The 27,750-nt window shown below is 49.9% G+C and overlaps 1 protein-coding gene across 1 annotated transcript; it reads right to left on the reverse strand.

The window, feature by feature from the left end:
- On the reverse strand, positions 1 to 27,750 carry NLRP12 (NLR family pyrin domain containing 12). The gene is made up of 15 exons (XM_075519003.1): positions 27,662 to 27,750; positions 26,800 to 27,117; positions 25,118 to 25,144; positions 22,784 to 24,494; positions 17,829 to 17,921; positions 16,478 to 16,648; positions 15,740 to 15,907; positions 13,464 to 13,631; positions 12,890 to 13,060; positions 12,358 to 12,528; positions 8,293 to 8,463; positions 5,626 to 5,796; positions 4,100 to 4,270; positions 1,929 to 2,098; positions 1 to 800 (listed from the first exon to the last, which is right to left on the reverse strand). The coding sequence occupies exons 2-14, from the start codon at positions 27,095 to 27,097 to the stop codon at positions 1,960 to 1,962; spliced, it is 3,630 nt and encodes a 1,209-aa protein (XP_075375118.1). The 5' UTR covers positions 27,098 to 27,117; positions 27,662 to 27,750; the 3' UTR covers positions 1 to 800; positions 1,929 to 1,959.

Consider the following 27,750-nt stretch of genomic DNA (forward strand, 5'->3'; position numbering starts at 1 on the left):
ATCACCAGATATTTCTATTAGAGAACACATCTACTTGTAAACTTCACTGATCCCAAAATCTGTAACTGGGTCATTCTTAGAGAACCCAATCCAGCAAAGTACCAAGCACCTAGCATACTGTATAGATTCCCAGGAAGATTCCAAAACCAGTGACGGTGATGATGAATGACTGAAGGAGGACTGAGAAAGAATGCAAGGAACTGATAAAGAGTGAGTAAAAGTTAATACAGCGACCCTGAAGAGACAACATTGTAAATCTAAGGTAAGGGAAGCATCTGCTAACCCACCAGTCGCTGAAGCAAACTACCCAAAAGTAACCTATCCTCAGCTTAATACAATTATAACGTTAAAATACACACTGCTAGGGAAAAGAAACGTAAGTTGGGCTACCCCCCCCAGTTAGCAAGCACGTGTAGTTGAATAAAAAGGTAATACAACTTTAAGATGAGTATGTAGCACAATGAACCAATCAGAATGTAATGTATAACTACCTTGTTTTGTAAAAGTATATAAATGTTGTAACTTTGCAAGGAGGGTGTGCTAGATTTGTGGAGTTACCACCTAGCACCCATCTCTGTGCAGACATGAAATAAACAAATATCTCTGCTCTGTGTGTTTTTCGGGTTCTTGCACACCAGGTAAAGAACCCAGATTTGCGACAACAATGGCGTCACTAGGCCAGAGAGCCTGGCTGCAGAGAGCCCTGCTCAAGAAACGTAGCATTTATTCCATCTGGTCTTTTCTTCTCTCAGGGAGCTAGCTTCTGTTGTGTTTCTTCATTTAATCAAGATCTGATTCACCTTTGGAGAGAAGTAGGAAAGAAGAACTGTTAAGTGTACCCCAAATATTGACTACTGCCTGACACCCGAGAGCACTGCACAACTAGAGACAAATACCATTCCTGCTTCACAGCATCATGCTCCTGAGCTTGCCAGACCCCAGCCTTGCTGTCATCCCCATTCCCCAGCTGCTGCTCTCATAGCCCAGAAGCATGATGTGGAGGGAAGTGGGGATCAAAAAGCCTGGTCTAAGCCTTTGTGCTTCCATGAAGGCCCTTCACCAAGGCAATTTCTCCTTGTTCAGAGCACACAAATTCCCTTCAGCACATGCTTAACTACAAGTAATTCAGACCTAACTGTGTTTCAGTCAGAAGAAACAAATGGGCTGCCTATCTTAGCTGCCTCCTCAGCTACAGAGCACAGTGCGAGACCTGTGGTCTTCAGAAGAGCACCTCACTAGACCTAGGAATGATCCAGCTCTCTACAGTCCCTGGTCTCTGCAGGGTCTCCTTCAGCATGAGGACCTTCTTTATAAAACACTCCTTCCACTGAAAGGACACACAATCCACCAAAAACTGCAGCATGAGGATCTCCAAGGGTTTAAGAGATGGAGTCCTAGCTCCTTGGAGGCTGTGAAGGAATAGCCATATAATTCTAACCCCAGATCTTATATCATGAGAAAGCAAAGCAGTAATTCTAACTAGTTCAACTCCTATGTCATCAACAACCTTGAGGAAGGGATTGATATCTGACTGGTAATTTTAGAAATGGGATATGATTCTCCAGAGAGGGTAAGTAACAAGGCCTGAAGCAGACAGCTGGACAAAAGCAATGACAGGTATCAGAAAAGTTCATTAGGAATCAAGGGAGAATTTATCTTCTTCATAAGGTACATCTGGCACTTAGCCAGACTATAGGACTCAGGGCTAGGAAAGAAGATGCCTGCACGGGCACCCTTTTCACAGACTATTCTTGCTCTCCAAGGAGGGCAGGCAGGGACCATGGGATGACCAGGGACCCAGTGCTGCAAACAAACCTCGCTTACAGCCTTCTCTGAAAGAAGCAGCCACACAGTCCCAGTGACACACCCCACTGCATACTGCCCACAGGGCAGCTGGAAAAATGCCCCATGGACCCCTATGTCCTCACCGCAGTGCCTGCAGCTGCCAGTCAGGACGTTTCAACTCTCCAGCAGCAGCTGCTCTCCAGATTCTCTTGGCCTGTTAAAAGCAAGGTCCAGGTGTTTCACGCTCAGTTTGGTGCTGAGCACTGTGGCCAGGTACTCGCAGCAGGTGCTGGTGAGCATGCACATCCTCAGCCTGCAGAAGACATATCGAAAAGAGGTGTGAGGCTCACCATAGCTGTGATAACCAATGCACCCTCCTACCAGGCCCCTGACTGTAAGCTATGCCTACCCTACTCCATGCCCCACCCACACGGACTACATGCCAACCACTCTGTCAATGAGGGACCAGCATTGGAGCCACCACCCATTCCCAGTCCACTCTCAGCCAGCCCCTTCTCAGAGATGCACAGTGGAAGGATGAGAGCCAATGGGCACAAGCCACGTAACACAGGAAACTCTAATTAGATTTGAGAAAAGTTTCTTAACCAGGAGTGTGGTCACCAAGGGTCCAGAGAGGCTCCAACCTAAATCATGTTATGATTCTGGGTATGGGCAATACCCTGCTGGTTGACAGCCCTTCTAGCAATGGGTGGAGCCATGGATAGTCTGGAACGTGGAGACACTGCTACAGTCCTTCGAACTTACCCTGCATTCCTGATATAAACCCAAGGATGCACTACTCCAACAGAAAACATGGTAACAGTAACTCCACTTTTGCCAATCTAACGCTTACTGCAGGACCTGCTCATTCCTGGCAACATTTCAAATCTCTGACAAAGACCTCCACTAGCTTCTGCCCCGCATCCTTCCGCTGCCCAGCTACTCTCCTGGCTCAGGTGGGAGAGCTGACAAGACTATGTTAATTGCCCAGTTCACCCGTGCGTGTGTTTCAGGATCCACTTCCTCCTGCATTGGCTCCGCATATCCTTACGTCACCCCTTCAAACTTCCACAGTATCGCTCCCGAGTCCCACTATAAAAGTGGGGACCAAAAGCTTAGCAGCAATTTCCTCTGCTTGATGACCTTGAAAAAGTGATATATGGCTTCCCCCGCTTCATCAGTTCTGCCCATCTGAAAATGCCCCTCTCTGCTGAGAGGCTTTAGATCTTCCCCACTCTCTTCTCTGGTATAAGCCTTGCCCACCTTTGCCCCTCAGCATGAGCAGATGGGCATCAGGGCATCCTGCAGGTCATCTCAGCTGGCACAGGCTGTCCCTGTGCAGGATCTCAGTCAAGCACATCCAGGGAGCCCTGTGGCAGTTGTCTTTCCTCTTTCAGAGGATCTCAATAAGCAGCTTCCCAAGCACTTTCAGTGCTCAGACTCCTTCCACACACCCCCTCAGTCCATGCTGACCTTGCCCATTCTGATGAGTGCTGGAGATCACTTGAGAAAAGGCATGCTTCATGGTTTTTCAGACTGTGATTTCTGGGTGGGAGCTCAGTGCTACTGCTCTCACTTCAGTCATGAAAAACGTTTGGCTGAATCCCATTGCCATAACAAAGGGATCCAGTCTCATTTAAGACAAAGGGGATATTTGGATAGCAATCTGGAGCTTGCAGACTAAACACAGGGCCAACACACACAGGTAACTGGAGGGCTATGTGAGAAAATCAAAACCCTAAAAAGAGAGCTGAGTGACCCAGCTCATACCGACTCGCAAGCTCGGCCGCAGTGAGCTAATGCGGACACTGTGCATGCAGGGAGTCCAGGACTGACTCTCCAGCTCAGTCCCATGGGACTAGTCCCAGAAGAGATCCTTACATTTCTGTTGGTCACACAGAGGCCTCTGGGCTACTGCCAGATATAAAGACACCCCAAAGGGCTGGCCATCCCCCTAGGGTGCCACAGATTCACACACTGGAGGGAGGAGTCAGCCCTGACAGAAGAGACCTTTCATGGCAAGGGACGCTCTGCCCTCTTCTACTGCTCGCTCACTTGGGCCTGCGCGCCCCTGAGTGAGCAGAGACCTGGGCCAGAGCAGGAGGTGGCTGGAGGGGCACCTCTTTCACACACTCTTCTTGTTCTCCTGGCATGGCAGGCAGGGAGCAGGGGGTGAGCACGGACCCAGCGCTGAGGATATCTTGGTCTTAGCATCTTTCCGTCTTTGCAGGAAGCAGCCAGCCAGCCCCAGTCCCACTGAGTGCTGCGCATAGTGCAGCTGAGGAAAAGCCCCAAGGAGCCCTGTGTCCCTCACCCCAGCGTCTGCAGCTGGCAGGAAGGATGTTTCAGCCCCTCCCACAGCAACTGCAATCCATGGTCTCCCAGCTCATTAGCACCAAGGTCCAGCTCCTTCAGGCTCTGGCTGGTGCTGAGCACTGCAGCCAGGTCCCCACAGACAGTGCTGGTGAGCTGACAATGCCACAACCTGCAGAGGACAAAAATGGAGAAGATCCACCGAGTTGTCACAAACACCAGCACAGATGCTCTCACCCACCCACCCAGCACCAAGCCAATGACCATAAGCCATGGCCACAAACCCTGCCCACACTCACCACACGCCCACCCCACGGCCAACGAGGGGCCACCACCACAGCCACCGCCTGCTCCCAGCCCACCCCACAGCCTCCCCTCAACCAACCCCCTCCCAGGAGGCACTGAAGGACCCCTTGACCCCACAGCTCAGCCCCAGACATGCAGGACCCACCCAGGGGATGGCTCTCCATGGCTCCACCCACCAATGCCAGCCATAGCACCACATAGGCCATCCAGTCCTGCCCATTCAGGACTGGAGCAATTAGAGCAGCAGACACTGATAGCTCAGTGCCACGCCCACTGCCTGTAGGCCTCAGCTGCAGCCATTTCCTTGCAGGTAACTGGAAGTCTCATTCCCCCAAAGGTGAGCCAAAGGGAAAGCACCCAAAAATATCCAGAGTGTGAACATCACACCCTCCACATCAGCACTTCTGCCCTGTGCATCTGTCCTCGTGGCTCAACGCTATTTACAAAGGTGAATACAGCCTTTCAGTCCACCAAACTTCTCCACTAATTCCCACCAGTTCCTGTCCCTGACCTTCTTCCCCACTGACTGGGTACCCCCAAAGGCTAGAGACAACAAGTGGAATTTCTCTGAACTCTCTTTTCTCCCCAGACACAGTCACATCAGTGTGCACACGAGTGCTCCCACTGCCCCACGGGGACGTGCACAGCTGGATTTCACCATCTGCCTTGAGGGTCCCAGTGCCATGGGACATACCCCACACGACTCGAACATCCACCTGGAGCACGCTGTGATGAGACAGCATCAATGCAAGAACCCTGACACTGGGAATGGCAGCTCGGACGGCCATGTGAGTAAAAGGGAATGACTGGAATGGCAGCTGAGTGACCCAGGATGCGTGTTGACACATGGCTGGGGGCACAGTGTGCAAAGGCAGACACTGTGCACCTGGAAGATCAGGACTGACTCTCCAGCTCAGCCCCACTGGAAATGTCAAAAGGATAGCCCTGCCTTTGCACTGGTTGCCCACAAGCCTCTCTACTGCAGTAGAAGAGGGAAGCATGCCCAGAGCGCCATGCATCCCCCTGGGGTACTACAGAGACCAGGGCTGGGGCAGAAGGTCCGTAGGGCAAGACATCTGTCACAGCTATTATTGCTGTCCTGGCAGGGCAGGCAACAAGCACAGGATGAGCAGGGACAGCACCCTGCCCCACCCCCAAGCTACACTGAGTGCTACCCATGGGGCAGCTGGGAAAAGCCCCGAGGAGCCCTGTGTCCCTCACCGCAGCGTCTGCAGCTGGCAGGAAGGATGTTTCAGCCCCTCACACAGCAACTGCAATCCAGGGTCTCCCAGCTCATTAACACCAAGGTCCAGCTCCTTCAGGCTCTGGCTGGTGCTGAGCACTGCAGCCAGGTCCCCACAGACAGCGCTGGTGAGCTGACAATGCCACAACCTGCAGAGGACAAAAATGGAGAAGATCCACCAAGTTGTCACAACCACCAGCACAGATGCTCTCACCCACCCACCCAGCACCAAGCCGATGACCATAAGCCATGGCCACAAATCCTGCCCACACTCACCACACGCCCACCCCATGCTCCTGATACCTGGCCACGGGCCACCTTGTCCATTTAGGCCCTTCGGTTTTTGCTCAAGACCTTCCAGGTACTGCCAGCAGCTTTTCAGAACAGGCCGCCTTGGTTATGCTTTGAGAGCTTATACATGTTTTGTTCTGCCATAAGCAAGAAAACCTTCCCTTGGCAGGGCCTTTCCCAGCACCATGCCTCCTTTTAACTTTGCTCTGATCTAGGGAAAAGCAGCACTTCCCGCCTCAATTCACAGCGAACTGCCCCTCATGTGTTTAAAGAGTGGATAGGGAAATAACCATCCGTATGGCTTAACAATGAATCCATGAAAAAGGAGCTTTCTCATTTCAACACCAAAACAAAACATTATGCAAATTGCCTGAAAAATCAAAAGAAATGTTGAATGGGGGTCTGAGGTATACAATTGCAGGGAGGAAAAGTGCAGGAGAAAGCACAGCCCCAGCTAGGAGAAAGACAGAGAGCCCACTTCTGTTGCACTATGTGGGATAAGGACACCCATGAGAAGTCAAAGATGAGGGGCAAGTACAAGAGAAAGGGGAGAGGGGGCTAGAGCTTTAGAGAGGGAAAAGCTAGAGAAGAAGAAATGTAACTTCTTGCTTAACTAAGTCTGAAAAGTAGAAGGGAGAGCAAATACCCTGAGCATTGAGGGAACACTGATAGCAGTTGGAAGAAAGAGGCATCCTCAGTAATAATGTTCTCTGGAAAGACAATGTGACCATGAAACATGGCATAATTCCACACAACAGGACAGGCTGGGCCATAAGTAGCTAGAAAGCAGATTAGCTTGGCAAAAGATGACCTAAGGCCTGGTTAACCACCCTTCTGCAAATGTGAAGAGCGATAGGCATTCTGGAAAACAGGTGTGTGGAGACCTTCGGACACTTCTTCAGACCCTCCTTGCATTCACAATTTAAACCCAAGGATGTAAACTTTTGACAGAAAAAACAGCATCAGTAACTACTACTTGGTCAATTTAATCTTTGCTGCTCATTCCTGGCAGCATTTCAAAGTCTCCAGGCAAAGGCAGATATAAAGATCTCTGCTAGTCTCTGCCCTGCGTTGTTCTGCTGCCCAGCTGCTCTCCACATGCACAGGTGGGAGAGCAGGCAAGACCATTTTAATAGCCTAGTCCAACTGCACGTGTTTCACGATCCATTTCCTCCTGCATGGCTCCACACATTCTTACTCAACCCTCCCAGCTTCCACAGTATTGCTCCTATGCTCTGGTATAACAGGAGGGAGCACAAGCTTAGTACCAGTTTCATGTGCACAATGACCTTGGAAAAGCAGATACCACTCGTTCTCCTTCACAAATTTTGCCCAGCTCCTCCCTCTAATGAGTGCCATGTGCAATATCACAGTTCCTTGGATAGCCACCCAGGGCTTAAGAGATGAAAAAGGGCCAACAAGAGCTGGATGCCAGAGGATTCTGAGAATAAAAACACACTCTGACTGTGTTACATAAGAAAAAGCTACAATGTAAAGATGGCTTTGAAGACATGCACAATACAACTTGACTGACAGTGACCTCACATATACAGGTGGGTTTGCTGCTAGAATAAACCAGACCACACTGGCTGCAGGCAACAAAGTTGCAACAAAATCATGCAAACTCAACTAATATTTATGCATTAAGCATGCTTGCACAGGGGGTTTGTGTGTACAAATACTCAAAAGTGAATGGTACAGATGATATCATGGCCAAAGCCAATAGGTTATGTAAAATGTAAAAATGAATATGTAAATAGTCTTAAGATTGCATATAAGGAATCGAGTTGTAACATGGGGTCCTACCCATGCTCCCAGCCAAGAGGCACCTTTATTGCTGGCAATAAAAAGGAGTTTTAGCTAGTGCATATTTCTGCTGCCTTCTTTCCAGTACCCACGCGCTAACTAGAAGAAAAATGCAACCAAATGCATTTCAGTAACACTGGAAAGGGACCTGAGTAACCCAACAAAGGTCTTGATGGCCATGGCCACCCTGTGGTAATACAGACATTATGCATGCTGGGAGATCAGGACTGACTCTCCAGCTCAGCCCCACTGGAAATGTCAAAAGGATAGCCCTGCCTTTGCACTGGTTGCCCACAAGCCTCTCTACTGCAGTAGAAGAGGGAAGCATGCCCAGAGCGCCATGCATCCCCCTGGGGTACTACAGAGACCAGGGCTGGGGCAGAAGGTCCGTAGGGCAAGACATCTGTCACAGCTATTATTGCTGTCCTGGCAGGCCAGGCAACAAGCACAGGATGAGCAGGGACCCCACCCTGCCCCACCCCCAAGCTACACTGAGTGCTACCCATGGGGCAGCTGGGAAAAGCCCCGAGGAGCCCTGTGTCCCTCACCGCAGCGTCTGCAGCTGGCAGGAAGGATGTTTCAGCCCCTCACACAGCAACTGCAATCCATGGTCTCCCAGCTTATTATCACCAAGGTCCAGCTCCCTCAGGCTCTGGCTGGTGCTGAGCACTGCAGCCAGGTCCCCACAGACAGTGCTGGTGAGCTGACAATGCCACAACCTGCAGAGGACAAAAATGGAGAAGATCCACCGAGTTGTCACAAACACCAGCACAGATGCTCTCACCCACCCACCCAGCACCAAGCCAATGACCATAAGCCATGGCCACAAACCCTGCCCACACTCACCACTCGCCCACCCCATGGCCAATGAGGGGCCACCACCACAGCCACCATCTGCTCCCAGCCCACCCCACAGCCTCCCCTCAACCAACCCCCTCCCAGGAGGCACTGATGGGCTCCTTGGCCCCACAGCTCTGCCCCAGACATGCAAGACCCACCCAGGGGAGGGCTGTCCATGGCTCCACCCTCTCCACCCACCAATGCCAGCCAGCCATGGCACCACATAGCCCATCCAGTCCCGCCCACTTGATGCTGGACCAATCAAGGCAGCAGTGATGAAGCAAGGATCATCTGGCCCTCAGACTGTTATCTTCTACTGCTTTTCCTTGTGGGCACCAATTGTACAGACAGGGGTGAACTCAAAAGTATCAAACATGACTCTGCGGGCAATAGTCAGGGGCATGGGAGCCCAGGTGATCTTCTCCTTGATCCTTTACTGAGGGGGAAGGATTGAGGAGGTGTGGAGGAATCCCATGGGTCAACAATGGGTTGCAAAACTGGAGTTGACAACAGTGTTTCAGTTTTTAGGATCATGGGATCATCTTTGAGAACTGAAAAGAGACAGGATCCAGTTGCCTAAGTGGGAAAAAAACATTCTTGCCAACAGGCTGGCCAAGGACAGCTTTAAACTAGGAACAATTGGGAATGGACAGGATGAAAAAAAAAAAATCAAGTGAGGAAGTGCTGGACAAGGTTGGCAAGCAAAGTATTTGGGATGAAGTAAACTCGGAGACCTTCTAATCAAGAAAACAGGGCTGAGGGGAGCCCACCCCAAGTGTATCCACATACATAAGGAATTTCCTACAAGACACAACTATGGGGAAAGCTCTCAAATCCTTTCTTGGAAATCAGCATGACTGGGTGTGTCTCTGAAGTGCATGTACACTAATGCATGACCACAGGGAACAAACAAGATTAATTAGCTATGTGTGTACAGTAGCAGGTCTGTGATCTCACTGGAGTCAGAGACACATGCTTGAATTCCTCACATGACTGGACTGCTGCAGTGGATGGATACAGGCTCTTTAGGAACAAGCCTGGAAGGCGAGAAGAGGGACTTGTGCTTTATGTGAGACCAGCAGAGAGTTTTGCCTAGAGATGGACAATGAGCCAGCTAAGAGCTTATGGTTAAGGATTAAAGGGCAGACCAAGAGGGGTGAGACTATGGTGGGTGACCATCTGATCAGCAATTGGAAGCCCCTGGTCCTCAGGAGGAACTTGAACAAACCTGGTATGTGCTAGAAGGACAACACAGCAGGAAACAAACAAGGTGAGAGGTTTCTGGAGTGCATTGACAACAACTTTCTGATACAAGTGATGGATGAGCTGACGAGGGGAGGCACTCTGCTGGACTTCACGCTTACAAACAAGGAAGAACTGATCAGGGATATAAAGACTGGGGACAGCCTTGGCTGTAGTGACTGTGAGACGATGGAAGTCAGGATCCTGAAAGGACTGGTTAAAAAAATTTAAAAAACAATTACCAAAAAAAAAAAATGGCAAGATCATAACCCTGGACTTCAGGACAGATGACTTTTGCCTGTTCACAGATCTGCAAGGAAGAATTTTATGTCTTGGAAAGGAACAGGATCCAGGAGAGCTGGCTGATATTTAAGGATCGCCTCCTCCAAGCTCAAGAACGGTCCATCCCGACAAGGAAGAAAACAAGGAAAGGTGGCAGAAGGCTTGCATGGATGAATAAGGTGTCCTGTCAAAACTCAGTCATAAAAAGGAGGTGGAAGCAGGGGCAAGTGACTTGGGAAGAATATAGAGATGCTGTTCAAGTGTGCAGGGATGGAGTTCGGACAGCCAAAGGTAACCTGGAGTTGAATCTGGCAAGATTCGGACATGAAGGGCAACAAGGAAAGTTTCTACAGGTACATCAGCAGCAAAAGGAAGACCAGGGAAAATGTGGACCTACTGCTAAATGGGAATGGGGACCTGGTCACAAAGGACATGCAGAAGGCCAAGGTACTGAATGCCTTCTTCACCTTGGTCTTCACTGATAAGACTGGCCTTCAGCAATCCCAGCTCCTTGAGACTGTTGGAAAAGTCCAGGGCAAGGGTCGACTCATCCTCTGTGGAAAGGATCACATTACAGCATATGTAAACAAACTGGACATAAGTCCATGGAGCCTGATGGGATGCATCCATGAGCACTGAGGAAGCTAGTCATTGTCACTGCAAGGCTTCTCTCAACTATCTTTGAAAGGTCAAGGTTATCAGGCTTTCTTCCCATAGACAGGAAGAAAGCAAATGTCACCCTTAACTTCAAGAAAGCCAAGAAGAAGGATCCAGGGAACTACAGGCTGGTCAGCATCACCTCCACTGTGGGAAGGTAATGAAGAAAATAATCTTGGAAACCGTTTCCAAACATACAAAGGACAAAAAGGTGACTGGGAGTAGTCAGCACAAATTTACGAAGGGCAAATCATGTCTGACCAATCTGTCAATGATGAAATGACTGGATGGAAGGATGAGGGGAGATCAGTGGATGTTGTTTATCTCAATTGGGTTTTGACATTGCCTCCCCTAACACCCTCACAGAAAAACTGATGAGTAGTGTCTAGAAAAGTGGCCAGCAAGGAGGACTGAGAAGTGGTTGAACATCCAGGCTTGAAAGATTTTGATCAGTCGCACAAAGTTCACCTGGAGGCCAGTAACCAGTGGTGTACCTCCAGGGCCAATACTAGACAAATGCTATTTAACATCTTCATTAATGACCTGGAAAATGGGACCGAGCACACTCTCAGTGAGATTCCACATGATACAAACTTGAAGGGGTGGTTGATAGACCAGATGAGTAAGCTGCAATCCAGAGAGACCTAGACAGGCTGGAGAAATGGCTAAACAGGAACCTCAAAGGCCAACAAGGGAAATCCAAAGTCCTTCATGTGAAGATGAGTAATTCCATACATCAGTACAGACTGGGGGCTGACCTGCTGGAAAGCAGCTTGGCTGAAAAGGACCTGAGTCTCTTGGTGGACACCAAGCTGAACATAAGCCAGTGATGTGCCCTTGTGGCAAAGGCAGCCAACATCAACCTCAGTAGCATGAGGAAGAGTGTTACAAGATATTCAGAGGAGGCAAGTATTCACCCTTTACTCAGCACTGGTGAGGCCACATCTAGACTGCTGTGTTCACTTCTGGGCTTCCCAGTACAAGACAGACAAGACCATACTGAAGAAAATCCAGAAGGACCACAAGCATGATTAGTGGATTGAAGGATCTGTCATACAAGGGGAGGCCGTGAGAACTGAGACTGTTTAGCCAATAGAAGAGAAGGCTTAAGGGCATCTCATCAGAGTAAGGAAGAGCGCCAGACTCTTCTCAGTGATTTCCAGTGAACAGAAAATGGGCAATGGGCACAAACTGAAACACAGTAAATTCCACTTATATATATATATATATATATATAAAAACCCTTTTTAATGGTGACAGTGGTGAAACCCTCTGGGGTTTTTTTGTCCATAGATGTTGTGGAGTCTCCATCTTCAGAGATACTGAAAACCTGATGGGGTAGTGCCTGAACAACCTGCCCTAGTGACCCTGCTTTGAGCAGAAAGACTAGACTACAACATCTGCAGAAATCCATTCCAAATTCAACTACTCTGTCATTCTACGATTCCGTGAACGTGAGCAATGCTGGAACAGCAGCTAGAGGCAGAGATGGCTCTGGGGGAAAAAGGACTGACTGGAAATAAAGCTGAGTGAACCAGCATATGTGCAAACAGCAGCCAGTGAAACAACCCTAGGAGCCCTGTGTCCCTCACCCCAGCATCCGCAGCTGGCAGGAAGGATGTTTCAGCCCCTCACACAGCAGCCGCACTCCAGGGTCTCCCAGCTCATTATCACCAAGGTCCAGCTCCCTCAGGCTCTGGTTGATGCTGAGCATTGTGGCCAGGTCCCCACAGCAGGCACCGGTGAGTTCGCACTGGAACACTCTGCAGGGGAGACGGTAAGTGGAAGGGGTAAGTGCTGTGGAGCTCATCACAACCTCAATGGCAGATGCAAGCACCCACCAGTGCCTCACTGGGCCAGTGACCATAAGCCACGGCCACACACCCTTCCCACGTGCCCAATGAGGAGCCAGTGCTGCAGCCACTGCCAAATCCAAGGACAGCCTCATGGCCTCCCCTCAGCCAATCCCCTCCCAGGAGGTACTGAAGAGCCCCTTGGCCCCACAGCTCCGTCCCAGCCATGCAGGAGCCATCCCTGGGAAGGGATCCACACAGCCGTACACCCCATCATTTGCTGCCCACAAAGATTCTGGAGAACTTCCCCAAGAAGTCCTGTGTTCCTCACCGCAGCATCTGCAGCTGGCAGGAAGGATGTTTCAGCCCCTCACACAGCAGCCGCAATCCAGGGTCTCCCAGCTCATTTCCATGCATGTCCAGCTCCCTCAGGCTCTGGCTGGTGCTAAGCACTGCAGCCAGGTCCCCACAGCAGGCGCTGTCAAGTTGACACCACCGCAACCTGCGGGGGAGACACATGGAAAAGAGCTGCAGGGCTTATCACTGCCAAGATGACAGATGTAATGTCTGCCAGCCCCTTACCAGACCAATGAGCATAAGCCATTGCCACAAATCCTACCCCACGCTTCCCCAGCAGCAGGGAGCTGAGAAGACACACACCAGGCAGGGAGCCCTGTGACCAGGGTGCCTGGAAGAGCTGGGGGAGGAGCAATGCGGAGGGCATGGCCACCAGCTCCACCTGCACGGTGCTCCTTTCTCAGGATGAGCAGGGACCCAACACTGCAGACTCACCTTGCTTATGGTCTCCCCTCATTCTTGCAGGAAGCAGTCTCCCAGCCCCAGCCTCATTGAGTGCTACCCATGGGGCAGCTGAAGAAAAACCCGAGGAGCCTCCCATCCCTCACCACAGTTTCTGCAGCTGGCAGGAAGGATGTTTCAGCCCCTCACACAGCAGCCGCACTCTAGGGTCTCGCAGGTCATCGATAAGCTCCAGCTCCCTCAGGCTCTGGTTTGTGCTGAGCGCTGCACCCAGATCCCCATAGCAGGTGCTGCCGATTTTGGGATTCAACAACCTGCAGTGGAGACACATGGACACGTGGAGATGAGCCAAGAGGCTTGTCACTGCTGTAATAACAGATGGACCTACTCACCAGCCTGTCACCAGGCCAATACTCATGAACAATGGGCAGAAACACTGCCCCGCACTGTCTAGGATACCAGTGCCCATCATCACCCCTCACTTCAGCTAAGGGGACCAAAAGATCTCAGAAACCAGAGGGCTGCCTCCTCTGCCTCTCTCCACAGGCCAGGAGAAAAGCCTAGAGAACTGCATTGCTACCCTTTCTCATGGCATACAGAGGAACAGCTTCACCCAAAGGGGTGGGAAGTCTTCTTTACAAGCCAGGACACAGCAAACAGCAGGAAAGCCAACAGTATCTGCGAGATGCTCCCTCACAACCAGGAGCAGTCCCAGAGAGCACATATGGCCAAGAACTATGGGAACTGAATGGAGAGCACTTCAGGCAGGACAATGAGAGGTGAGCATCACTTGGCAGATGAAAATGGAGGAGAAGAATCGTGGTTGAGGAAGAGACAGAGGCCTGACACTGTGCAGCAGTAGGTCACCCTAGAACTGTGTTCACTGCCAGCAGCACATAAAGACAAGCCGCATGGCATCTGGAGGGGAAGCCCACAATAGTCCTTCCCTGCATCCCTTCACCTGGCAGCAGCCCTGGCAAAGAGACTGAAGCAACATTACAACAAAGCCTTCAACATGCTAAGCAGGGCTTGGCGATACCTGCCAATGTTATACGCTTCTGGAAGGGAAACCTTTCTTCTGGGCTGGCTTTTGCAGCTCCCTACACCAAAGGGTCCCAAAAGACTATTCTCTCAGCAGGGACTCTGACAGAGAGGTGTATCAGCAAATGAGGGCTTGGAGTGTTTAAAGTGTTCCTCATTCCTGCTGAAGGTGCTACTGTGTGTTTGGAGCCGGCTAACTGAAGTCGATGTACCAGGGGGTCACATACTGGCCTACAGAAGACTTGGCAAGGACTGGAAGGAAACAGCAATGGATAGCTCTTTTCGCTAGGGCATTTACACAAGACTTCTCATCAGGATCATGCTTTTGAAGTAGACCCCTAGAACGCACCCAGTTCTTGTGTGCTGGTCGCACTGTGGAGAAGTCTCTTCTCAGTAGGTTTCTTTGAGATGAGCTGGGCACAGAAGTTACACTCCAGAAGCACAACTACTATGCTACAGCTCTCAGAGGCTTATGATCCAGGGAACCAAACCATAAGTGAGCCAAAGGGAAAGCACCCAAAAATATCCAGAGTGTGAACATCACACCCTCCACATCAGCACTTCTGCCCTGTGCATCTGTCCTCGTGGCTCAACGCTATTTACAAAGGTGAATACAGCCTTTCAGTCCACCAAACTTCTCCACTAATTCCCACCAGTTCCTGTCCCTGACCTTCTTCCCCACTGACTGGGTACCCCCAAAGGCTAGAGACAACAAGTGGGAATTTCTCTGAACTCTCTTTTCTCCCCAGACACAGTCACATCAGTGCGCAGACGAGTGCTCCCACTGCCCCACGGGGACGTGCACAGCTGGATTTCACCATCTGCCTCGAGGGTCCCAGTGCCATGGGACATACCCCACACGACTCGAACATCCACCTGGAGCACGCTGTGATGAGACAGCATCTATGCAAGAACCCTGACACTGGGAATGGCAGCTCGGACGGCCATGTGAGTAAAAGGGAATGACTGGAATGGCAGCTGAGTGACCCAGGATGCGTGTTGACACATGGCTGGGGGCACAGTGTGCAAAGGCAGACACTGTGCACCTGGAAGATCAGGACTGACTCTCCAGCTCAGCCCCACTGGAAATGTCAAAAGGATAGCCCTGCCTTTGCACTGGTTGCCCACAAGCCTCTCTACTGCAGTAGAAGAGGGAAGCATGCCCAGAGCGCCATGCATCCCCCTGGGGTACTACAGAGACCAGGGCTGGGGCAGAAGGTCCGTAGAGCAAGACATCTGTCACAGCTATTATTGCTGTCCTGGCAGGGCAGGCAACAAGCACAGGATGAGCAGGGACAGCACCCTGCCCCACCCCCAAGCTACACTGAGTGCTACCCATGGGGCAGCTGGGAAAAGCCCCGAGGAGCCCTGTGTCCCTCACCGCAGCGTCTGCAGCTGGCAGGAAGGATGTTTCAGCCCCTCACACAGCAACTGCAATCCAGGGTCTCCCAGCTCATTTCCTTCCAGCTGCAGCTCCTTCAGGCTCTGCTTGGTGCTGAGCAACACGGCCAGGTCCCCACAGCTGCTGGCAAGTTGACATCCAACCAATCTGAAAAAGATCCACCAAGTTGTCACAGCCACCAGGACAGATGCTCTTGCCCACCAGGCCCTCACCGGGCAGATGACCATAAGCCATGGCCACAAACCCCACCTATGTCCACCCCACAACCAATCCCTTCCCAGGAGGTAGCCCTCAACCCCACAGCTCTGCCCGAGCCAGAGGGAAGCTGCCAGGCCCTGCCCCAGCAGCCTCATTCCTGCCTCCCCCAAAAGTGGGGGCTGAGAAGATGCACACCAGCCAGGCAGCCCTGCAACTAGGATTCCTGGAAGAGCTGGGTGAGGAGCACAGCAAGGGCATGGCCGCCAGCTCTGCCTGCACAGTGCTCCTCTCGGGGCTAGAGCCAGGAGCAGCTCCCATTTCCTCTGCTCACCTCCTGATGGGACCTCTCCCTCAATATGTCAGTTGGAAGGAACAAAGCCACCTTTTAAACAGAGCGGGCTCAGCTCACTGTAAACTGAAATGGGAAGTGCCGCCCTCCCATAGAGCCAAGAAAAGTTAAAGGAGACCTTGGAGTGGGAAAGGCTCTGGGAAAAGCCCCAAGGAGCCCATGTTCCTCACCGCAGCATCTGCAGCTGGCAGGAAGGATGTTTCAGTCCCTCACACAGCAGCTGCAATCCATGGTCTCCCAGATCATTAGCACCAAGGTCCAGCTCTCTCAGGCTCTGGCTGGTGCCAAGCACAGTGGCCAGGTCCCCACAGATGGCGTTGGTGAGTCGGCACCACCACAACCTGCAGGGGAGACACAGGGAGAAGAGCAGTGGGGTCATCACAGTCACCAGGCCCTCACCAAGCCAATGACCACAAGTCATGGCCACAAACCCTGCCCACACTCACCAGATGTCCCCCCCACGGCCAATGCGGAGCCAGCACCATAGCCACTGCCTGCTCCCCTCAGTCAGTCCCCTCCTAGGAGGCACCCAATGGCCCCTCAGCCCTGCTCTGGCCACACAGGTCCCAGCCCAGGGGAGGGTTCCCTACAGCCCCAGCCCCACCCTCTCCACCCACCAGTCCCAGCCAGCCATGGCACCACACAACCCCTCCAGCGCCATCACTCACTGTAGGGACAATCAGAGCCATGCTGATGGGACAGGGACAGGGACATGCCCACTCCCAGCTGGCCATGCCTGCAGGCGGCCATGGGCCTGCCCTGGCACTGGGCCTGGCTCCCTACAGGCTGCTGGGCATCCAGCTGTCCCCAGCCCCACACTTGCTCTGCGGGACGACCCAGCCCTCTCCTGCAAAGACCAGCTCTGCCTTCAGGACTGGGCAGGGGGCTGCTGCCAGGCCTTGCCTCAGCCCCCACAGCCCTGCCTTTGGACTGTGCTCCTGGGGAGGAACGGAAACCCACAAGAATCTGTGGGATTCACTAGAGCCTGACCTTGGGCCTAGGTGTTACTGTGGATGCCCCTCCATGGATGTACAATTTGCACTCTGCTATCCCCTCGTCTGGGATGGGAAACAGCTTGGATGTCTCTGATGTGGTTTCATCCTGTCTCTAATGAAGTAAAGAAGAGTAGAGGAAGAGCAAGTCTCCTCCTCACTTAAAAGCATCTTGACTCCTGATCTGACATCAAGGTCTCTTTCTCCATCCCCTCCCCATCCCTAGCTGAAGTTCCCAGATGGACACTGCCAGGTTCCAGTGGAGCCATGGAAAATCCCCTTCCCTAAATGCCCCATTGCAGGGCCCTTGGATATTAGTCTATGGTATGAGGGTTGTGAACACAAGCTGTATCAGGCTGTGAAAGGACTCCACCTCTCCAACACCTGGTCACAGGCAGTAGGCTTAATAGCATCAAACAAAGGGATTTCCTCATCAGCAGGATTCAGGTAAACAGAGTGAGCTGCCTCTTTGAGAGAAGAGTTGCCACTTTTGTTTGTTTGTCTCTAAGGAACAGAACAGTTTTCTCACTTGACTGTTTTTAATTTGTTCCTTGGATTTCCTAAAGCTTGACAGAGCAGGGACACAGGCCGTACACTGGACTCCTCTGCCTGGGGTGCGTGCCTAGAAAAGTCAGAGAAGACATGATCTGCATTACAGGATGCAAGCTGAATTTGTTACTAATTCACAAACATCAAGATAGCATGTTAGGGAGCATAACACCCCACTCAAAGTGCAACTATATGTACTTCCAGTTTACTGCAAAGAAAAAAACCCACAAAACACAGATGTGTCTCATACTGTACAATGCTAGATCAGATTTACATGAAATTCACAGTAATCACAAATGCTGCACTGTATGTGGCTACCCGAGACATGTCTAGTTTTGCTGTCCATGTACACAGAACACGTTAGCTGTGGTCAAGTCTATTAAGCATTGCCAGGGAAGATGGGCTGGTGCTATTTACTCTCATCTGCAAACCTTCAAGGAGCAATGCACTGGGCTGCCTCAACAGAGGTCTCCAAAACTGCCTCAGCTCTGATCAGATCAAAAGACTCCTCCAGAATTCAAGGAACAGAGATTCCTTTGAGAATTCGGGGGCTGAAGAAGAAAAACTGCCCCAGCTGTGAAGGCAAGAGAGAGCTAACAATGTCCCCAAGCAGGAGACAGGAACAGGAGCACATTCACAGCCTTCACTTCTGGTGTTAACCCCTTCTTATAGCCGTTTTCCTTCTCTGTGCATTAACCAATACTGTTTGGAAAAGGGTGATTGTACTCCCCACTGAACACCAAACTCCTAAAGACAGGAGCCAAATGACCAAGTCCAGCTGGGCCCATTGGGTAATGCCAGCTGTACTATAAGCAGGAGCCCATGCCCCGGTATAAGAGCAAGAACCTACCTCAGGGCTGCAACCGCACAGATCTAGAAAGCAGTCAGAGCTACAGCTAGCTCGGGGTCCAGACAGACATCCTGCATGAGGGTACCTTTTGAGGAGTGGGCCCATGCAAACCTCATGACGTTCAACAAGACCAAGTGCAAGTTCCTGCACCTGGGCCAGGGCAATTCCCAACATCAGTCCAGACTGGGGGATGAATGGATTGAGAGCAGCACTGCAGAGAAGGACTTGGGAATACTGGCGGAAGAAAAACTGGGTATGAGCTGACAATGTGCACTTGCAGCCCAGAAAGCCAATCGTATCATCGGCTGCATAAAACAAAGCGTGGCCAGCAGGCTGAGGAAGCTGATTCTGCCCTTCTATTCTGCTCTCACGAGACCCCACTTGTAGCACTGCATCCAGTACAAGAAACAGATGGACCTGTTGGAGTGCATCCAGAGGAGGGCCATGAAAATGATCCGAAGACTGGAACACCTCTCTTATGAAGAAAGGCTGAGAGAGCTAGGATTGTTCAGCCTGGAGAAGAGAAGGCTCTGGGGAGACATTGCAGCCTTTCAATACTTAGAGGGGCTTATAAGAAAGATGGAGAAAGACTTTTCACCAGGAACAGTAGTGACAGGACAAGGGGCAACAGCATTAAACTGAAAGAGGGTAGATTCAGAATGGACATAAGGAAGGAATGTTGCACGATGAGGGTGGTGAGACACTGGAACAGACTGCCCAGAGAAGTTGTGGATGTCCCATCGTTGGAAGTGTTCAAGGGCAGGCTGGATGGGGCTTTGAGCAACCTGATGTAGTGAAAAATGTCCCTGTCCATGGCAGAGGGGGTTGGACTAGATATTCTTTAAAAGGTCCCTTTCAACCCGAACTATTCTATGATTCTACCTGTTGGACAGCCAGGCTCTTCATCAGTGTCAGCTGGAACAGGACAATAAACTTGCTCTTTCCACTCTACTTGTGCCAGACTTGTGCTGCCAGAAGCTTCCTCACATATTTTCCTTAGTTGTGGTGAGGGAACATCAGGAGTTCTTTTCCTAACATTGATGGGGAAACACCTAGAGGGTACCACCACCACCCCTTTCCAAACGCCTTACCATTCACACTACTGACAGTGGAAATACAGATACAGAAAAGAGACCCATGCATCACCCCAAGTCACAGGTATAGGGTTGTTTTGCGAGATAAAACACAGGCTGGGCCACCACAGCAGGTGTCCAGATGCCACTAGTGGGTCCTACAGCACAGATCAACTCTGGCATGGTCACATTACCTATCAGAGCTTTTAGCAGGAGGACAGCACCCCTAGGGAGAAGTGGAGAGCATGTAATCATGGGCTGCAGAAGGCCATTATCTTGGGCTCTTGCATCAAAAGGGCAGGGGGTGAATTGGATACATCTGTACAGTATCTTATTGAGCCTCAGGATCTCTCCAGCACAGTCTGGCTTTGCATTGGCCTCTCACTTAAGCTTAGCTCTCACAGTGGGAAGAAGGAGTTTATGACAGGCAGAGGCAAGATAGGGGATAGGGACTTTCTTTAAAAAGGCTGGGCACAGAAACAGGAAGAAAAGCTATGGGCTCAGCACCCCTTCCCCTGAGCCATGGGGTCCTGTGCAGTGCTGTCTCTCATATAGTGCAGCGCACAGCATGTCCCTGTTCAGAATGAGGATATGTGAGAAGCCCACAAGACAAACAAGATTCACCAATCTGGTTAAGACTGACTTAAAGACCTCACTGGCAGGAGTCAATGCTGTAGCTCTGACCAGGCAGCCTTGATGTCAAACAGCCTCAGCGTAAAAAGCCTTGGAAAGCTTATGAGGTCATCTTTTGCATAGAGCTTTCTTTTTGAATGCTGTTACTTATATGAGCACTTTAGTTGCACAGAAGTTTACTTCTGAAGAAAAACTTCCCTCTGAGGCACTCTCTTGCAGTGCAGCAGTCCCAATGCCAGGCCCCAAATTACAGCAGCTTCTCCAATTTAAGACACTTTCACTGAAAGAAACCTTGAAAATCAGCAAAAAACATCCATTGAATATGTTTAGGTTCTGACACAAACCATCAATTTGATGTCTAGTAGCTGGAACCTGGATGAAAGGAACAGAGCTGGAGCCTATGTGCTGGAAGGATTGAGAACACCCTTGGAGGACAGCCAGCAGGAAGAAAAGGCATATCTGCCAGAGACTGCTTGCTGTTGGGCTCCACTGACTATAGATCTGCACTGTGAACTCAGTGCAAGATAGCCTGAGCAGAGTTTAGAGTTAAAGTCTTCAGAAGACTTTAAAGGGCATCTTTAGCACAGATCATTTGTTTCAGAAATGCATTAGCTTTAGCTATGCTTTGCAACACAAATCTTTCTAGTTAGAATACGAGATCTCTGAAGCACCCTATTCCAGTGGAAGACTAACAATGCCACAGCTAAAGCTGCAGCAGCTTTTCCAGTTTAACAGACACTTACCACCCTAATTTGAAAAATCTGGAAGAGTAGCAACAGTAAATTGTCTTCATTGAATGCAATCTCACACAATCAATCTGATCCTCAAAGCGCAGAGTGAATGCAGGACCACACCTTTGTGATGGAAGGGCTGAGGACATCCCTGGGCACTACCACAAATCTCCTGCAAAAGGCAACATTTCAGCCAGAAGCAGGTGGTGGTGGCGAGACAGTGGGTCTCTGAAAGACCATAAATCACAGCATGGCTGAGGTTGGAAGGGACCTCTGGAGGTCATCTGATCCAATCCCCCTGCTCGGGCCACTTCAAGCAGGTTGGCCAGGACCATGTCCAGCAGCTTTTGAATATCTCCAAGGATGGAGACTCCACAACCTCCCTGGGCAACCTGTGCCAATGCTCAGTCACCCTCACAGTGAAAAAGGGCTTCCTGATGTTCAGAGGGGACCTCCTATGTTTCAGCTTGCGCTCATTGCCCCTGGTCCCGTCACTGCGCACCACTGAAAAGAACCTAGCTTTGTACTTTTTGCACCCTCCTTTCAGGTATTTATGTACACTGACGAGATCTCCCTAAGCCTTCTCTTCTCCAGGCTGCGCAGTCCCAGCTCTCTCAGTCTTTCCTCATATGCAAGATGTTGAAAAACCAAAGTTGAAAAACTCAGCATTTGTCTTCAGTATCCCATTGACACTGCAGAAACTGGGTTGTGTGAGTCTAGGAAGGTGGGAGACTTCCTCTGTAACTGGCCTCAATATTAACTGTCCTTTAAAAACCTATTACTGGAAATAGTGCACTCATGAAACAGCACACATCAAATAACTGTACCGCTCCTTTCTCTAATACAAGGCACACTACCTGCCTCTTTTCAGCTCTGTCTCAGTCCAAGTTCCACCTTTGGACAATTCTGAGCAAAGGTGTAATTTTCAGAGAAAGTTTCTATCCCCACACTGGGACCACTCCTCCTGGGCTGACAGCTCCACAGTCATAGGCCTTTCTCCTTTCAAAGCATAGAGGATTGTGCTTTGACAGTCATCCAGTATCACAAGAAAGCCTCTCCACAATGAGAAGGTTGCACCCTACAGATGAGAAGGGCATAGAGGAAAACTGCACTTTTACAGTGATGTTTTACCCAAGTCCTAACAAGCCCTCCACAGCGTGAGCCAAACTGGTTTGTATTTTAAGGACAGGCAAATTAAAATACCTTAAAAAACCTTTTCTGCAGAGGAGAAGGGGTCTCTATAAAAGTAGCACCAGGGAGAGACATGCTTCTATTTCCTGCAGAAAACCATCACTCCAGGCTGATATTTACCTTCACCTAGGAGCAAAGGCTTTGAAGAGAATACGGACATCTGAATTCACTACTCTCTTTGTCCTTTATGCAACTGCTCACACAGCAGGTTCTGCCTCCATACACGGTCTCCACAACAGGCTTGGTCAATCAGTAAAAAAATAAGTGACATGGATAGGGGATGGGGGCAGGGGAATTTTGTTAGTATGAGAGCAGGAAAATTCTCTTCACCACAGCATTAGCTTCACAGAGGTTTTCATAATGGAAAGAATTCCAACCATTTTTAGTTTTTAAAACAGGGGAGAACACCAATTTATGTAATCAAGAAACTCCACCCGTGGTTGCCAGCAATACTTACTGATGTGACCTATCTGGAGGTCCTGGAACAAACTTGTTTTCATGGTCTTCCAGTGCAACTGTGCACCCTTCAAGATGAAAGTATTCCAGTCCAGTCCACTGTTTGACACAAAATGAAAGAACCATTTGATCATATTGGCTCAGGGTGCAGTCTTTCAGAACTATCCCAGTGGAATGTTCCAATGCATTGCTCACAAACGTTTCTTCTTGAATCTCAAACAAACAGTGAAATACATTCAAGTTGCTAATCACTCCACCGGAACACAAAGTTGATCTTCGGCCTATCTGAAGCCACTTCAATAAGTCTTCCTTAACTCTAGGTGAGATTTTACACGCAGTTCTTTCCATCAGGTACTCGCTTGTTTCCTCATTTAACAAGCCAAACAGGAATTGTACCACTAATATCCAATTGGTATCATACTCGCTATACTTTTCTAACACTTTCTTTATACCCTTCACCGGTGTCCCCAATTCTTCTGTTTCCTCATTGTTCTCCAGTGCATAGAACAATGCTGCAAAAAACTCTTGAAAGCTCGGGTGAAGGAAGCTGTAGACACTCACATGCTTCATATGGTTTCTTAGAACACTCTCATTCAGAAAAAGGGAGAGGAGGACTGGGTGATTTAAGCCATACACCTCAATCTCCTTTTCATGAAACAGGATCTTCTGCTTCCAGATTCCATCAGCAGCCATGCAGCAAAGTCTGCTCAGGAACGTCTTCATATCCTGCTTCAGATCATCACTCCCATGCTTGAATAAGCTGGAAAGGTACCGCACGTACAGCTCTGTGGTTCTAAAAGTCCGGACAAGATCTTTCCCTTCATTAAGTTCTTGTTCAAGGACAGTGCAGATGGTCCAACACAAGATGGGTACAAGGCACATGGCAAAGAGAGTGTCATTTCTTTTGACAAAGGTAATGGCTTTTATTGCTTTCTCTTCATCCCTGAAGAACTTGTAGAAATATTCCTCCTTCTCAGCATCTGAAAAGCCCATTATTTTTGCATAACGCTCCTCCTTTAAACACCACTTCAGCCTTCGAAGACCTGTTGGTCTTGTAGTGATGAGCAAGGAGGACTGAGAGAGGAGAGTTTTCTGAAATAAACTGCTCAGAATTATTTCCACTGGCTTCCTTTCACCACAGTCAGAACAGAGTTTATTTTCTGGCTGATCCAAAGAAAACCTCAGTTCATCAAAGCCATCAATGATGAACAGGAGTTTTTCGGGACTAGCCAGGATTGCTTCAGGTGATGCTTTTCCATAAGGACAGCAAGCTGAGATCAGATCCATCAGACTCAGCATATCTGCCTGCTGGGAAAGGTCGATTTCTCTACAGTTTATGTAGAAAGCATAGTCAAATTGTGCATAAATGGCTCCTCTTGCCCAGTCTAGCATGATCTTTCTTGCTGTCACTGTCTTTCCAATCCCTGCGCCACCCACCAGCACAATGATCTGTGGCACTTGACCTCTTTCATCAGGCTGAAAAAGCGTTTCTACAGTAAGTGCAGGGTGAGCATCTTCCATTCCCACTTCTGCACGTCTTTCTCTTAGACTCAGGACTTCATGTTCTTGTTCACTTATCCCCAGAGAGTTCGTAACCATCACCAGCTTCGTATATCTACTGCTTAGAGTCACATTCTCACGCAGACAAGCGTTCACCTCTTTAAATGTACGGAAGTCTCTTGCTACATGGTCTCTGTATTTCTGCCTGTAATCTAAACCAGTAAGAAACATAAGTAAAAGTTCCTAATAAGTGCAGGTTTCCCATTAGCTCTTTGTCATTAAAACTATTCCAACAACACACTACCATACACTGTGCTTGTTTCACATGACTTCCAAGGAGCTTAACAACGGCTCACACTGAACACCCCTCTGAACAGGCATCTCTATGCTTTACTTAAGGAAGGTGGGGGGACACCAGCTCCTCTTTACATATCTCCATTAGGCACAGTCAGGTTGGGAGGATGGGACGCACTGGGGAAGAATGTCTTCATGGGAAAGATGGCTGAGGATTTAGTTGGAATAGAGTTGCTAAGCATATTCCTCTTTCCAGAAAGCATTGTGGCATCTCTGCTAAAGAAGGAGACTTCCAGTTTCATTTCTCAAACGCAAGATGAATGGTTAACAGTGCTCTGGCCAATCTCCACTGCAATAAATAGGTGATAATGAAAGTTGCTTAGCTATGGCCCATCAAATCACCTCTCTTCTCTCAAACTCTGTGAGGAAAGGATAATCTGAAGTGTCCTTTGCATTCCCTATATGGACAGATTGTGCACTGCTGTCTCCTGGCTGAGACAGCAACACATAGCATAATGGTTTCTGCTGAAGCGGCACTTACCTTCAGCTGACATTCCAGGACCCAGAGCTGAAACAGGAATTGAACATGCGTATTAGCGTTGTCATGCAGCAGCATCCTATGGACAATGCTCAGGGGCAGCAGATTCCTCCAGGGCCCAGTCCTTGCCTAAGCTTGCCTAAAATCCCAGAGGACACTGCAAAGTCAGTGATTTGCTACTTATGATGGCACATCAGCACTGTGAACGCTGCCCTCCCCCCGAAAATCCAGGCAGATCCCACAGTTGTTCTTTCAACTTGCCAATGTTTCTCTCCAAGAAACATCAGGCCTGACATCTCTGCTCCATGTTGCCTTTCCTGGAGGTCTCAGCTGAGACCTGCTCTAAGAGCTTTCTTAGTTCCATGAGCAACTCTCCACTCTTGCTGGCTCAGCATGAAGCCCTCCACACTGGCTCATTCAACAGGTCTTTGTAAAAGGTGCCTATGCAGGTGCACCTGTGTGCTGGACACACAGTGGGTACCCAAACTGCTCTGTGACTGAAGGTCTGGGCAAGGGTCTGGCCTCCAAGACTCACACAGCATGCAAGGCTGGCAGACACAATAGAATCAAAAGGAAGGCCAGTAAGAGGTACACTCTGCAGTCATTTATGGAAAGGGGCAGGAGAAAACATTGAGCAAAAATTCTTCCTCTTTCATTGCTTAAGTCCTCCCTCCATGTCTTGGGCTGGGATTAGCCCCTAGACCTTTATTCTCCCTACCCGAGTTCTCTAGTTAAAACCAAGAGCACCAAATTCTGGTGTTTCAAAGAAAAACAAAAGCCTGAAAACATACTGTGTTGTCTTCCTACCTCACTCAGAACACAAAGGCCAGGTAACTTCTATTTCTCTCTTCCACAAGGCTGGGCTACTGAGACAAAGAGGGTTCAGGCAGCACATCTTCTCATAAGCCATTCACCTGAGACACCCCATGAGGAGCTCCCACAGGCATCAAAGTCCTGGCCTTTAGGCCATAAAGGTTATAAAGACCTAAAAGCAGGAAGCCTGTTCCCGGTCTGTCTTGAAACTATATCAGGATCCACACCTATGCTGAGCACAATAGTCTAGGATCCCCTACGGCCTCTCTTTCCTCTCTGCTCATGCTCCTGGGGCCAAAGGCATCATGCCAGGGTTTCTGCAGACTCCTGCAGCACAGGGCCCCAGGCAGGTACAACCAGAGCCTCCTCAGATACAACCAAAGGGAAAGCACATGGGTTCATGCCCTAACAGTTACTGTCCATCCCATATCCCAGTACCCTCTGACAGACAGGGGTGAAGGCAGCAGACACCCACTGCACTGCCCTCACATCAGAAGGGAACCCCTTTCCTACCAAGGAACCCCAGCTCCCACACGCGGCCACACTTCCTTCCTAGAGCAGGACAAGAGCCTGGACTGTAGGCCACAACCCACCCCACCTGATCAAGAGGTTCTCCTGCTGACAAACACTGTGGGTCAGGCATGGGAGACCCCAGGGGGAAAGAGAAGAATCAGAACAGCAGTCCCTGAAAGGGGCATGCAGAGCGGTAGCAGGAAGGAGTCCCTGCAGTTCTCCCTAGGAAGGAATGCACTGGATTTCTCTCCTCTCACTTCCCCAGGACTTGAAAATTGTCTCTCTCACCACTGCTAAGAAGTCACTTGCCCTTTTTCCAGGGACCAGTCAAAAAGAAAGAAAGAAAAAGTATTAATAACCTCCTGTTTCCTCCCCTTGCTGTTTCTTCTGCTTCAGTTTAGCTGCAGCATCTCTTTGATTGATCCCTTCCAGCACACAGATGGCTACCTCCACAGCAATGTCCGGTCCATAGTGCTCACGCATGTGGTCAGCAAGCCTGACTGAGTCATTTGTTTCTTCAAGTAAACCTCTGGACAGATTGTGTGTGCCTTCATAATCAATATGTGATAATTTAAGCTTGAACTTCTTGAACGTGTCCAACGCAAGATCCTCCACTGCTTCCAAAAGGATGTCCCACGAAGTCATCTCTCCTGCCATCACTCTATGCTAAAAATACCCTGGAAAAAAGTAATGTTTAAAGCTAAACGCTCTCCCTGAGACCACAGTACTTCTCAGCCTTTTCCTGCAACTCCTGCCTCAGGCATAGGGCTGACATATGAAGTCAGGCTGTTGCAGTATCCCCATATGCACCACACAGAAACAAAGGCAGCAGCCAGGGCACCTGAGAAATGCCTGGGCTCCCTGCCACGCTAGTCACGGCAGCAGGGCTGGGGCTACACCCTCTGTATTTCTGGAGACAGTGGCTAGTGTGGGTGGAGAGTGGCTATCTCTGCGGTACTAACACCTTCAGGACATCACGCACCCACCCACAGCACCAGAGCCACCGCAGCTCTCACTGCATCCACAGCATTTGCCTGCTTGCAGCTCTGCATCTCACAGGAACAAGAGTGACATCTAGGGAATGCGAAGCCCCTTCCTGCAGGTACAATGCATCCGTACAGAAGCATTTCATCAGGAACTTGAATGAAAGAAGCGGAGTGAAACTGCACAAAAAGTGGGCTCTTTTTTTCCCTTTAAAGACCAATTTTACATCTCATCTACCTGTCAAGCCAATCAGAAGCCCCGCATAGTCTTGCCCCAGGAACTCACTATGTGCCCAGTGAAAGAGACTTTCCAACACATCGCCTCAT

The sequence above is a fragment of the Mycteria americana genome, chromosome 16 (genome assembly GCF_035582795.1).
Source record: "Mycteria americana isolate JAX WOST 10 ecotype Jacksonville Zoo and Gardens chromosome 16, USCA_MyAme_1.0, whole genome shotgun sequence".
Taxonomy (NCBI): domain Eukaryota; kingdom Metazoa; phylum Chordata; class Aves; order Ciconiiformes; family Ciconiidae; genus Mycteria; species Mycteria americana.

What these genes read in the sequence shown, in the direction of transcription:
- NLRP12 (XM_075519003.1), bottom strand. Translation starts at nt 27,097, where the DNA reads ATGGCAGGAGAGATGACTTCGTGGGACATCCTTTTGGAAGCAGTGGAG. An exon ending in GCAAGGGGAGGAAACAGGAG is followed by an intron (nt 25,145 to 26,799) that starts GTTATTAATACT and finishes TTCCTGTTTCAG; the next exon opens with CTCTGGGTCCTGGAATGTCA. An exon ending in TGCCAGCTGCGGATGCTGGG is followed by an intron (nt 8,464 to 12,357) that starts GTGAGGGACACA and finishes TGTCCTCTGCAG; the next exon opens with GTTGTGGCATTGTCAGCTCA.